General features: G+C 42.5%; 1 protein-coding gene across 1 annotated transcript in view; it reads left to right on the plus strand.

Moving 5' to 3' along the window:
• FGD6 (FYVE, RhoGEF and PH domain containing 6) overlaps positions 1–13,465 on the plus strand; it is a 59,649-nt gene that overhangs the window by 9,305 nt on the left and 36,879 nt on the right. Inside the window, exon 3 of the mRNA XM_088532946.1 lies at positions 12,640–12,787. Coding sequence (XP_088389072.1) covers positions 12,640–12,787 — 148 coding nt within the window. The remainder of the gene's footprint in view (positions 1–12,639; positions 12,788–13,465) is intronic.

Below are 13,465 nucleotides of genomic sequence, written 5' to 3' on the forward strand. Positions count from 1 at the left end.
TAGAATACATAGTTACTAGTTTTGTGAGGGAATGCATTTGTTTTTAGATCAGCTGATGCAACTGGGAAAAAGAGGCAACCTTTAGGGTATGCAATTTCTTCATCAGGTCTTGAAAGGTCTTCTGGTGTAATAAAAGGTACTGCCTCTCTCTGAATACATTGAAACTGAAATCTTCCCATGCTCACAGATGCAATAAAGTCAGTAATCTCACAAATGCAATAAAATTAGCACATTTAAATGAGAAGCTTTCTGTGTGATTCATACAGAGTATTACTGAAAGATAGGATTTTGTGACTGCAGGTAAATGGAAGCACTTATTTGCAGAATGGGAAGTGAACCTGTGGATTTAGTTGTATCAGAAGGCAGTGGAGATGGGTAATATCAGTAGATTCAAAAAGTGATGGGATTGACTCACAAATAGTGTGTCCAAAACACGCTAAATGGAATAGGCAGAAACAGACCTTTTAGCATCTGTAATACTGTGACTGTGGGTGCTGGGAAAAGGAATGGACCAGAGAGAGTGGTTGACTTGTAGGTCCTCGATAAGTTCTGTCTGTCCATGGTGCTAAGTGAAGCATTATCCTGACTCAGTATGTCATTATATAAATTCTCATGTTCAACAAATCAGTTGATCTTGCAGATCTTTGAGTTTTGGCTCAAGGCAAGTGCTACAGATTTGAAAGAAATACACAGGCCATCTATAGTGTAGTGGCCACCAAGTTTCTTTACACTTCCTTCTCACTTTTGAGACTGATTGCATATGGGCAAGAAGGGAAGAGCCAGCTTATACATAGCCATGTTTACCATGATTTTCCTGAGTTCATGTGTCTTTTGGTTGTGTGTGTGAAGCATGTGCACGTTCTAAAGAATTTGAAAGCTTGGCATTCTTTTGGGGAATATGTTTCCTTTTATAGGCGAAGACAAATATTTAAGTGGTATCCTTCATTAATAATGGTTTTAGGATTAATATTCTCATTGGGCTGTGTTGACCTCTGGAAGAAAGCATGAAGCTTTATTGTGAGAAGTAGTGTTACTAGTTATGGGTTTGCCATTGGTTTGTATTATGTGTTATATGTGTTTAAATATTTACTGATTATTTTTGTCATTGACAGTACAGTGCTGCTTGTTTTATTTTTCTCTTGGCAAACTTTGTGCTACTAGTTCCTGATTACATGCATGGTCTTTGCTTCAGCCTAAGCTTTGAGTGTCTTCTGGAGGCTTCAGTCCCATTCTTTGGGTAGACCCTTGATTTGATCCCCCTAAGGAGGGGATTACCAGGCAGGGGATATTTATTTGATGTGTTTGTGTGATATGTGCTTATGTGTTGTGGTTCTGGGTAAAGGGGAATATTTGTTTTGAGGAAGAAGGAAAATGAACGTTTCCCCGTGTTGAAGCACAATAGGAATAAGACCTCAGTTGTTCCTTGTGTTGTTCCATACTTCTCTTACCTGGATGAGTGCATGAGATTTGTAGTCACCCCTTCTTGTCGTAAACCTTCCCCAGTACCTTAGTCATTGTTGCACCGTGGCACATCTGTAACTGGAGCTGCTCATTCCTATGTTGGGTCTTCTTCCCTGGAAGAAAAAGGGACTCCAAAGGGGCAGTGATCTCTTAACTAGATGAGCTGCGTTGGGAAGGGCACATCCAAGTTGACTTCCGCACTCTGGTGCAGATGGCCCAAGGGTCCTAGCGCACATGGAGCCAAGCGGGCAGTTTCTCCGGTTTGCCCATCCTTTATTATCTTTACTCCTTTTGAAGTCACTTTATCAATGTAAAAGATTCTTAAAGAACTAGATAGGAAAGGTAAGACAAGAAGACAGAGAACCATTATTGCAGTAACTACTCCTGGTATTCTCCCCAACCTGTCAGAACATACGCTTATCTCTTTTCATAGACCACAATGCATAAAATGTCTATAATGTACTGCTCATGGCATCTCTAATGCAAATTTATTTTATAATTAAAGCCAAAGTACAAATGAGATTGTTCTGAGAAAATCACAGAGTGATTGCCTTGATTTCTAGTAAGAGAAATGCTGGCGCTTGTGCAGTAGAACAGTTCTGAACACAAGATTTCCCATTACTAGAAAGTAATGTATTTAACCCATGTTGTGCCTTTCCAGAGGAAGAAATTAAATCTCATCCTGTAGCTTGTGTGTCTGTGGTTATTGTGAAATTCCCTACTTATCTCAACTAGGAAAACCCACATGCTTAAATTGAGAATACTGGTAATTTCTGACACTCTTCTCCTAAGTTTGTATATTAAACTTGGATGCATTTTGTTTGCTTTAAACTTGGATGCATTTTGTTTGCTTTGTCCTTCCCATAGAAATTTGAATGTACAGTGACAGGCCTGGTAATTAATAGTATAGGTATCAGTTGTCCTGTTTAGTTGAATATTCTGAGTAAAGGAAGTAGGGGATAATACTTTGGCAGTAGATGATCCATGTATTTTTTGTATCGTAGTAACAAGAAATCTCTAGACATTTTTAGGGCATGATTATTTTGTCCCTATCTTGGATTACCATTTAAAATGGGTCATCAAAGTAAACACATTATTCTCTGTACACTGTAAATGAAGTGAGTGAAGAATAGATGCTATGGGCTAGGGAACGTACAGTTGATATAAAAGAAGTTTTAAATGCATTATTTAGCTACAGATAAAGGGAGAGGTACCTCTGTTTTCCTGTGAAGTGAATAGTGCAGGCCTTAAGTGAGGTGTAAAGTTTGTGCTTTCTAATGTTGTCAGAAACCAGGAGCTGAAACAGTCCTGCTTTGAGGTAACACCATTTTTAAAGCAAGGAATATTTATGCATGTTATCTGTCTCTTTTTAGTAACCTTTTTTCCCCCCTGAAAAAGACAGCAAAATCTTCTTTAAACCCAGATGTAAAGCTGAGTGTACAGTTGTCAAGTAATCTAAAATTGCAGTGGAAAAGTCAGTCTGACCTGGAACATAAGCAGGAAGCAGAAGCTAAAACTTCTCTAGACCTTATGGGCTTCCTTTCTGCATTTGTGGGGATGATGTTGGAGGCACGAGCATTGCACGTCACAATAAGTCTGGTCCTCCAGCCTTCAGGGACCGGCATACTGCATTTACTGGCTGCTTTGACAGTGTTCCTTCAAGATCTTGCAAATAACTGCTATTTCATCTTGATCCAGGTTAGCGCTGTCTGTGTCATGACCATTTTCCACTGCATGGCTTGCTGCAACCTGTTTCCTGCTAGGGTTTTTGCCTTTGGGAGCAGGAGGAGGGTGCCGCATGGACAGCAATATCTTGAGATCTCCCTATTGATTTAGTTAAATACAAGTTCCCATTTTCTCCCACCCATGCTGATTTAGGATGGCCTATTGGCTTTCCAGAAACAAATGCCTCGGTGCACAACAGCAGTGTAGTTACCAAGACCATGTTCTGTGTGAGTCCCCAGAGGTCGATTATGTCTCTGCAAGAGCCTTTCTGTATTGACTTTAGCAGTGAAATCTCCCTGTGTGATTAAGCACTTTTCCTTGGTTCTCATCCCTCTTATCTGTGCTGCCTTTTATTGGGGTTAGGGCTTCTAAGCAGCATTGTGCTGGATAAATGCAGTGCTGCTTAGTGGTTGACTGTGCTGGGAAGGGTTTTGTAACAAGCACATTCCTGTTCAAAAGAATTTGGGTGAAGTACTTAATTGCTAAACTACTGCGGTATCTGAAATAGAGTTTTTAAACATTTAGCTAACACTTAGGCTTTCTAAACTTAGAATGCTTAAAATACTTTTGGGTGTTGAAGGTGCTGGGTTTGATATTTATATGTACAATAACATTTTCATAGCGTTTAATAAAACTACATAGAAAGAGGATATAGTTTCTTGATGACTAGAGGCTGGGTTGTGGGTTATGGATTTCATCTGCTGCTTAAAAATCGATTGCAGTGGATTAGTGTCTGGTCTGAAGAATACATGTTCCTTTTCCTCCTTCAGCTCTACAGTCTTGTCCAGCCTTCCAGTCACCCCCTGTGCTTCCAGCCAGGTCCTGCTACCCCTGTTTGTGCATTGAATTCTTGCTCTGCAGGAACAGTTCTAGTTTCAATGGAATAACTGAGTCAGCGCATTACTTAACTTCCTAAAAGCCTTCCTAACCTTTAGCCCTGTGTTACCACCAGGCTTCTTTTTCCTTCTCTGCTTCCCGGTGCCTGCCTTTGCCCCCTGCCCCGCGCTGTCCCAGGTAGCGGTGCGGCGCAGCCCTGCCTGCCCCGGGATGGTGAGCAGCGAGCGCGGGGCTCTGCGAGGGCCCTCTCGGCAGCATCCTCGGCGAGGAGCGGCTTCTGCTGCTGCTGGTGCTGCTCTCTGGGAGTGCCAGTGCTCTGGCACGAGGACTTGAAGAAGCAAGTACGTGTATGTGTGTATATCGTGTTGGAACTGCCGTCCGGGGGATGTACCGCGCTCTCGGACTCCTGCTTAGTCGTATCACAGTCCTTGGGTCTGCAGTGATTTGGTTAATTTTGTGCTGTTAGTTATTTTTTTATAGGCCGAGCATGGCGCGGGAAACTACGTGGAAGACTTAGGGTGGATCTTTGGCTCAGGAAGGCACGTGGGTTTGTATTCTTCTTTTCTTGCCACAACCTTGATGCCAGAGTTAGTGTCCACGGTCCATTTTCCTGATGAGAGGAATTATCTTCCTTAGTATTGAGGTGGCTTTCTGTAGTTCAGGTCTATAATTTAGTCTGCTGTACAGCTTGAAATAAAATGCATAACCTTTTGATGCTCTCATGTGATCTGGGAAAATACATTAAACTTCTAAAGCTCTTTGTGAGGGGAGAAAACAATAAACCCATCATTTTTTAATCAGAATAAAAAGAACTTTTTTGCTTTAATAGAATTTTGACAAACTGTGCAAGTGTGTTTGAGATATGCAGATTTGAGCAGTTTTGATATTGAGAAAGATTTTGAGGTCCAATATTTTCTTGTCAGGAGAAGGAAGACAAAATTTGTGAGAGAAATAAATCTGAAAACTTGAGTTTTTCCAATACCAAATCTTTATTCTAGTACACAGTCCAGTCTTGAAAATGTTGGAAGGTTTTGTGAAATGGAAAGAAGTGCGAAGATCTCGGCGTCTCCTAAAGAGAATGTTTGTATTCTGTGTGTCTTGGATATTTTTCTATTTCCAAGGGTTCCGTGTTGATGTTCATGTTGTTAAATGAAATGGAGAAGGCAGGTTGACATAGACCCAAAGCCTAGAGAAACTTCTGACAGAACTGGAACAGCAAAGAGGAAATATTTCTAATTTTCCAGATGGTATAGCAGGTGTTGCATAAAAATAGATATTTAAGTTTTTGACTTTATCCCTTTGGGCTTCTCTGTATTTGTTGGTGCACAAGAGAGTGCAAGGAAGCAAAGGGGGTGGGAATTTGATAATCCTGTCAAAGTGCAGGAGCTGGTTGCTGGACCAGTGTCTCCGCTGCCCTGCAAAGCCTTTGCGTGGCTCCTTTTTGCCCGCCTTGTGCAGTCTAAAATCTGTGGCATGTGGCCAGCACTGAAAGTGCCCTTCTGAGCACCAGGGCAGGGCTTGTTGTGAACTACACCGTTAACTGCTGCCTTTCGTATTCCACCAAGGAAGCGCTTGCTGCAGGTGGCAAAAATGTCCTGCCGGTGCTGCGGCGAGCGATGCCGCGGGCACAATACGAGGATGTCCCCGTCCTTCCTTCCTCCCGGCGCCGCCGCGTCGGCTCGGAGCGCTGGCCCTCGCCCGTGCAGTGGGGCGGCTTCGGGCCGGGGACAGCCAGGGCCACGGCGGGAGGAGGCCAGAGCAGGCCCTGGAGCACAGGAAAACCCGTGTCCTTTAGCTTGTTCCCAGCTCCCTGCTTACAGCTAGCAGCAACGTGGGTGCTGCATTGCTTCCATAAATGAAACTTTTTCCTTCCCCTCCTGCTCCACGTTTGCTCTTTCCTAATTTCAGCATTGTTTCTGCTCATTTTGTTTCCCTGAGACGAGGGAAGCTACTTTTTGTTACGTCTCTGGCACTTAATGTTGACCTTTATTCCACTCCTCTGACATGGCTCTTGTCTCCAGTTGACAGCAGTGGTGTAAGTGCCAATGGTTAAGATAACCATGAGGTTAAGAAAATGCAACTTCAGAGAGTATGTTGCAGATGGAATAGAAAGTCAAATAAGAAATGAAAATTGATGAAAGACCCATTTAATGCTCAACAACAGCCTTTTCCTGTGAGTTATTTTCAGCGTTGGCTCAGGAAATGTGTTTGTGAAGCTCTTTAGTACTGTTTGGTATGGTGAGATTTTAACTGCAGCGGGTCTAATGTAAGTGTTTATGTAAAGTAGGTTGCTTTGAGGGGAGCATAAAATCCATGTGGGGAAAGAAAGCAGCCAAGGTACCAGCTTTTTTACCAGCTATTCTTTATTTACATGCAAACAGTGGCATTAATACATATCCCAGCACTTCCCAACATTTATATTTGCTCTGACTAAACATTCTTTAAAGTGAGTAAATAAAAGGAATGTTACCAAAACTTCTGTTTTGGGATCTACAGCCTGATGGTTCAGTGGTTTCAACTGTGCAGACTCACTTATTTCCCGGTGGTTTTCCTGCCGGTTGTCTGTTCCCTACTGATTTTGAGAGGAAGTGAAAATGGGGAAAAGTTTAGAGGTGTCTGAATTTCTTTCTTCCTCCAATCTAGGCAAAAGGTTGGGTGAAAAGAGAGCACGAGCCCAGTCCTCCGCGCGGCTCAGTTATCCTCTCGAGCTAGCGTGTTTAGCCAAATTGTTTCATCCTGTATTTTTCAGCACGCTCTTCAGGAAGCTGTGTCAGATGATGTGCATGCAGGCAGCACTGTGTTTAAAAGTTAAGCCAGCCTGTGTTTATTTTAGAGCCAGGTCACTCTGGTGTTTTGAGTGCTCTCTAATTTAGCTTTCTTTTGCTATCGCCTAGGTGTCTCACGTGTAAAAGTTGGAGTGCAAGGGATTGCATGTTATCTCTAAACTGGACATGCTGCTTTGAAGAAACATATTCCAGTCCTGATATCAGGGGTTAATTCACGTGAATCATTTAAAAATAATGATCAGTTAATATAGAATATTTCAGGGGCTTGGACTAGCTTTGAGTTTTAGTGCATGGGAAGGATTTAAGCACTAGAAATTCATGGTAGCTCTGGCAAGGTAAAGTCAACTTTGTTTGAGACAGGTATTAAAAAGAAAGAGGAAACCAGACCAAGTGAGAACAGAAACTCCTCTCTGATGTGTTTGGTTTGAGATTTCACTATATTTCTGTTAGCGTTTTCTAGAATTGTGTTCAATGGTACTGGAGATGTGTGATTGGTATTTCCCCCCCTCGCTTTCCCCCCTTTATTTTGATGGGCCTGGCAAGTTAAGTGTTATTTTGAGTTTTCACTTCCTGCTTCCCCTTCCCTGTAACCATTTCTGCCTAGGGTTTGTGTGTTATATGGGTGGATTAGGAGAAGATGGAGACGCAGGCCCTGCTGCAGTTTGAGCAGCTTTTGCTTAGTTATCCCTTCCATGCCAGGCCTTTTTCCAAAGCTGCGGTCTGGGCCAGGAGGTAGTGATGGTCACAGCCTGTGAGAGCTGAACCGATGTGCTGTGAGACACCTGCAGTGGGTCCGAGGTTGCGTTTTGATGACGTTTCACATCTTAAACATAGTGACTGACTGAGAGACAGCTTAAAAATAAGTCATGACAGAAAGCACTTTTCACTAATAAGATTTTTTTTTGTCCTTTCTCTTTACCATGGCAACTCAAAATTAATGTGGCATTCTGTGTTTTTGTACAAGCAAGCACGGAAACATCTGAAGCGCGCGCATGTGTTTGGGCTGAGCTTTCCAAGGACCAGAGGAGCTGTCAACGTGAGGTGTGACAGGACTGAGACTGGGAAACATTGTGGGGGCAGCCGTGGTGCCGGCTGGCAGCGGGAGCTCGCGTCCTCCCGCTGAGCTCCGCGGGGAGGACGGTCAGACCATTCCCACCTCTTTCACACCAGGCTGTTCCCAACCAGCTGTAGTCTTGTGTGCACGACTGTCCTGATAAGGCACCTGAGCCTAAAGGGAAAAGGTGATTTAAGGTACAAAGCTGATTAGCTGTGAAACACACAGGAGCAAAAGTCTCGCTTCTTTTGGCTTAGAATGGGAGACATTTTCTTCTTGTTGCTGAGGAAAGAAATAAGCGATGCCATGATAGAAGGGCAGCAAACCCAAGGAAATGCTGCTGGCCGGAGACACCGGGTGAGCCAAGTTCCAGCAAGTCTGGGTTGCAGCTTGCAACGTGCTCAGCCCAGCAGAGAGGAGATGCCAGCGGCGTGAGATAAGGGGCTAAACGTGGTGGTGGCTCCCCAGCGTGCTTGTGATCCCGCTGCTGCCTGCAAAGTCCAGGTGGGAGCTGCGAGGGCCACAAGGTCAAAAGCAGGAGGAAGCAGCTGCCGCTTGGAAGCATTTGCGGCAGGAGCGAATTCCCATCAGTGTCTCCTGAGCTCGCGCTGAAACCCCAGGCGTTTGGCCGGGAGGCAGCAGCAGCTCTTGAAGCACAAGCTGCTCTGAAGCAAAACCTCTTTCTAATAAACTGCCTTGATCAGGCAGGGTATCGTGATGGTCAAGGTTCTTGACTTCCTGTAAAATTACTGGATGCTTATGCATCCTTAGAGTATTTATAAAATGTTTAAAATAATTGTGTGTTTTTTTTTGTTTTTTTTTTTTTTTAAAAAAAGGTGCCTGTTAAGGCTCTTCTACTCTTTAGTAATATCAGCTGTGAAATGATGGCTCACAAAAGCAAACAATGAAACCTACAGGTATGATCAGCTCAGGGGGCTTAATTTTTTTTTTTTAACGAAAGGAAAAGAAAAATTATGATTAATCCTCATGTTCCCTACCATCCATTGCCTTTTTATTGTATCTAGTCTTCATACTACAAGAGCTTGTTGAAATCAATGAGTTGTCATGGCAGAACTAGTGCTATAACTTTAAAACTATCTTCTTGCAAAGCCTGTTTGAGAGGACGTTCTTCTATCTCGCTCTGGGAGTGAAAAAACACCTTTTTTGGCAGAGAAGTTGAAGCCCGTGTAGCTTGTCCGCAGCGAGGCACCCAGTCCGCCGTGTCGGCAGCCAAGCGAGCGCGGCAGCGATATCCACACAGCTCCTGACGCTGCCCGCTGCACCTGGAGGGCTCTCGGCACAAGCTCTTTCTGTCTGTACACCTGTCACTGGAGCCAAGAGGTGACTGATGCAGCAGGAATAACCAGGATAACTTAGCCACCTGATTCAGGCTGCATTTCATCCTCCTTCACTGCTTAATAGTCAGGTATGCCTGAAGGACAGCCGAAAGGCATGAAGAGGATGACGAGGAAAGCACTTCTGGTAAGAGCTAGAATGGCGGTCAGATCCATTCGTGGCCAGAAATTCAGAAAATCTGAAATTTAAATTATGAGCTGAATACAGTGGGTTAAAGTCCAGGTGCTTCTGGCGTGATATGAAGTTCATCTTATGCTTTCTGGACTGGTTTGCACAAGGAAATATTTGCTAACGTTGTCTTGCTTAAGATAGTGTGGAGTCAAGGTGTTGACCTATTAAATGCTTTGGAGCTGTGGAAACTTGCTTTAGTTGATGTGTTGATATTCACACATGATGTAATTCTAATGTACCGTAAGATACTTAATGTTGAGCCATTGTGTAGCAGACGCTCTTTGAATCATCTCAGTTAGGCTTAAAATGCTAATTGCCTTATAAATGCATCAGGAACCAAGTAAGTTATTTTGGTCATCCTTTGAAAGCAATAATATTATATTGCCAATTTGGCCAGGATTTTCTTTTCCTGGACAGAACAGTTTATTAGCAGTTCTTGAATAAATTTTAACTACTTGTCTGACTAGTACAAGCACATCTTGTTTCGTTAGTATCTTACTATAGCATTAGGAAATTATAGCATAATATAACTATTTCATACCATAAATGGCTCAATTATGAGGCAATTTAACACACTTAATTTTGAGTGTCAAATAAAAAAAGCCCCACATTCTATATTTAGGTAACTTGCTCATATGATATGACAAGATATTCTTACTCAGTGGACAGTATGGTGAGCTGGCAATGATGATGTTTCACATGACTGATAATGCAGAAGTGGTGCTGCGGGTAGGACAAAATATACAATGAAGAGGGAGAAAACAGAATAGAAATAAGTATTTTGAGGATTGTTTGAAATTTAAAAATCAGAAGAGCTGTTTAAAAAACAATTTCTAGTACATGCCTAGGATGCTTTGAAAGAGGGGAATTGATACATGATTTGTTTAATGTTTTACTGCTATTTCCAAATTTAAAGGATACAAGGACTTTCACTAAGCCTAGAAATAATTCTTGGATAAATTATGCATGTTTATGGTCTATATGACTTAGGAAGTAATGCACAGGAAGAGGAATCAGTAAATATGAAGCTGCTTCTGCTTAGGACAGAAAAGCCATAATAGTCGTGACAAAAGAGTAAGATGAAAGATCCAGGAATGTTTCTCCAACACATGACTGGTAAAGACTGCTGGAGATCCAGGCAAAGTCAAAGGTGTCCTGGAGTCTCAAAGAAAAGCTACAGGTATCAGTGGGAGCAGATCTAGCCTTGCCTATAGTATTGCATCCAGCTCCTGAACAGGCAAGGTAGTTGATTCAGGGAAATTTCTAGGTGTGATCTGACTTTTAATCATGAATCATCAAATTGTTTCTGGGTTTTTTTTTTTTAATGCGGAAAGGGAAGCAAAAAAAAAGGTTGGCTGTAGCTGGTAGAAGAACCTGAGGGCTGCGTTTGACGGTGGGCCCCAGGGCTGCAGAGCTGGCAGTGTTGTAGTGAAGATGCTATAAGGGTGTACAGGGATTTCTCAGAGGAGCTTTGGCTGCTGGGGCAGGTGCTATAAATAAGATCTGGTAGATCAGTCCTCTTGGCTCTCAAAGCTCCTGTGCAAATCTGCTCTCGTCTCTTGCCTTCCTGAAGCTCCTGAGCGTCCATGTGAGGTTGTCCCTGGAACACGTCGGGGGTTGTGGTCCCCAGCAGAGGTGGCCAGTTCTGGGTTGCGATACCCTTTCCTAGCAGCCCTTTCCTGGCTCCTCGCTTGGATTCAGTGAGGACCTCGTGGTCTTTTTCCCCGAGTCCAGGTTCAGTCTGGGGTGACAAGAAGTGGGTGTTTCCCTAGGGTTTCCTGTGTCATTTTATTAGAACCAAGCTATTTTAATATTTCCACGTCTTTGTGGCTTACAAAAGTCTGCCAGTTTATCTTGTCTTCATCTCTGAATATATTCCACTGCTGATCAGCATTTGTTGCCTGGGCGGTGGGGATTGTATGTGTGTTTTCAGTGGGCGCGTAGGTGGGTTTTTGTTTTGTTTTAACTCTGCATTGAGCAATGAATGCTTGACACCTCACCGTGGCTACCCGAGCATCCTCATGCAGTTGGTAGCCTTTAATTCTTATGTTTGGGAAGAGGCTCCTGGCAGTCCCTTTTCATGGTGTCCCCATGAGCATATTTTCTTGTTAGTGACTGTGGCCTTTAGAGGTAGTGAGTCTCAAGAATTTCTCCCCCAAACTGCTTTCTTGTAATTTCAAGCTGGTAAAATACAAGTTAAGTGGTACTTTACACTGGGAGGCCCAGCTTATTTTTGCAAAGAAGCATCTAGCCCTGACAGATGTTAAGCTGCTGCACAAAATTAGGTTTTGACCAGCACAGTGAGATTTGTGCGAAGAGAGGTTGGGGGGCGGTTTTCTGGATTTGTGTTTTGTTTTGTAGGGTGGCTAATCCCTTTTGTTTCCTGTATCACAACAAGTCTGTGGGATCTCAGAATCTTTTTAGGCTTTGGCATATCTTTTTTATGAATTTAGACACTGCTTTATTGTAACTAGGAATTATCAGATGTTCCCACGACTGAAGGTAGGAGCCCAAGCATTTGCTGTGTTTCTATGCGACTTCATCAAAAGTTTTCAAAACTGTTTTCTCTAGTGCCTTTCTTTTTGTCATTATTTTTCCCTACTCTTTCCCCTTTATTTTCTTCTAGAAATGCATTTCTTAGATCTCCACTAAAGGTGTCAAGACTGGTTAGAGGAAGAAGTTTGTGTGCCTGTCTCATGAAATTTTAGTTGCAGATGTGTCTAAAGCTAACGAAAAGAGGGATCTCTGTAATCATGCTGCACTTGCAGAGCAAGATTGCTTTTCATAGCTTTGACAGATACCTGGAAGGGGCCCATCCCTTGCATGGGATGGGGGGGGCTTTTAATCACAAAATGTTCCATGTTTTTAAGAGTTGAGAATGGACTAGGCAAAACAGTTCTAACATTGTCATCCCTGATGTAGTTTTTTAGCTTATGATTTGATAAACAACCTTGTGTGTGTCTATGTATATATGCATATACAAGAATCTAAGATTTCAGGCAGAAACCCTCCAATCTATGTACCATGTCTGGAACATGTCCTGATGTTATGAGAGAAAGGAGAGCAAAAAGTCTCGGATCCTTTTGTAAATCCTTCAGCGTGTGATGGAAATGTGCTGCACATTCACAACGTAATAAAGGAACAGAGTAACCAAATTTTTATCTCAGTAGTGATGCAGGTAAACTCTTTATATAAAAGCTCTTTATTTAAATAAAGTTACTGTATTTGTCAACTGTGTTTTCCTTACAGGACATTAGAAGAGCACCATGATCATCCTAGTGTGGTAATGGGGGATCTTCAGTCAGATGAAGAAGATATCATGAATAGTTCTGATGAAGATGATGACACAAATTCTGATTCCAGCAAAGGGGAGCTGGATCCTCAGGAAGATAAACAGGTGTTGTTTTGTTTTTTTTTAAACTGTTTCTTACTCTAATGCTGCTTTGTTTAGAAAACAAAACAATAAGAATGACAAAAAAAAAGTTGGTTTGTTTTTGAATAAGAGGCATTGAATCAAAGTAACTTCCTGTACTTTTTTTTTTCCCTTTCTTGTAGTTTCTGTTTTACTTCCTAAAGTTTTAATATGTCTACACTAGCTGGACACCAACAAATTAAACTTAGAAATATGGCTCTAGAGAGCATGTGTTGCCTGACACATTCGTTCTTAATTTTTTGCTGAGCTGTGAAGTTGTAGACCAACCCACCAAACCCTTTTCATACAAAGTTACATGCACAGATTTATATTTAGAGATTTTGGTTTGAAACAAACTTGGAAATGCTCTGAAATGAGGCTGTCTCCTCACTGATCCCAGTATGCCCCATGTCTCTTGCGCAGTGAACATCTGAATTTAACTCATTTGTCAGCATTGGCAAAGCCCAAGTGAAGGGGCTAGATGAGTGTTGCAAAGTCTGAAGAGATCCCTCTGAAAAATTGCTTGGTAGTTGTAGCTTTGATCGTATTGTCCTGTTTCGTGGGGGATTTTGGCTGCACGAAGTGAAGGCTCTGTTCCAACAACCACTTCCATCTCTGCGGACAGCTTTCCTGCCTTCAAATATTCTCCTCATAAGCCTGCCA

Source organism: Tinamus guttatus, unplaced genomic scaffold (assembly GCF_059628265.1).
Source record: "Tinamus guttatus ecotype Peru unplaced genomic scaffold, ASM5962826v1 Tinamus_guttatus_pri_ptg000472l, whole genome shotgun sequence".
Lineage (NCBI taxonomy): Eukaryota > Metazoa > Chordata > Aves > Tinamiformes > Tinamidae > Tinamus > Tinamus guttatus.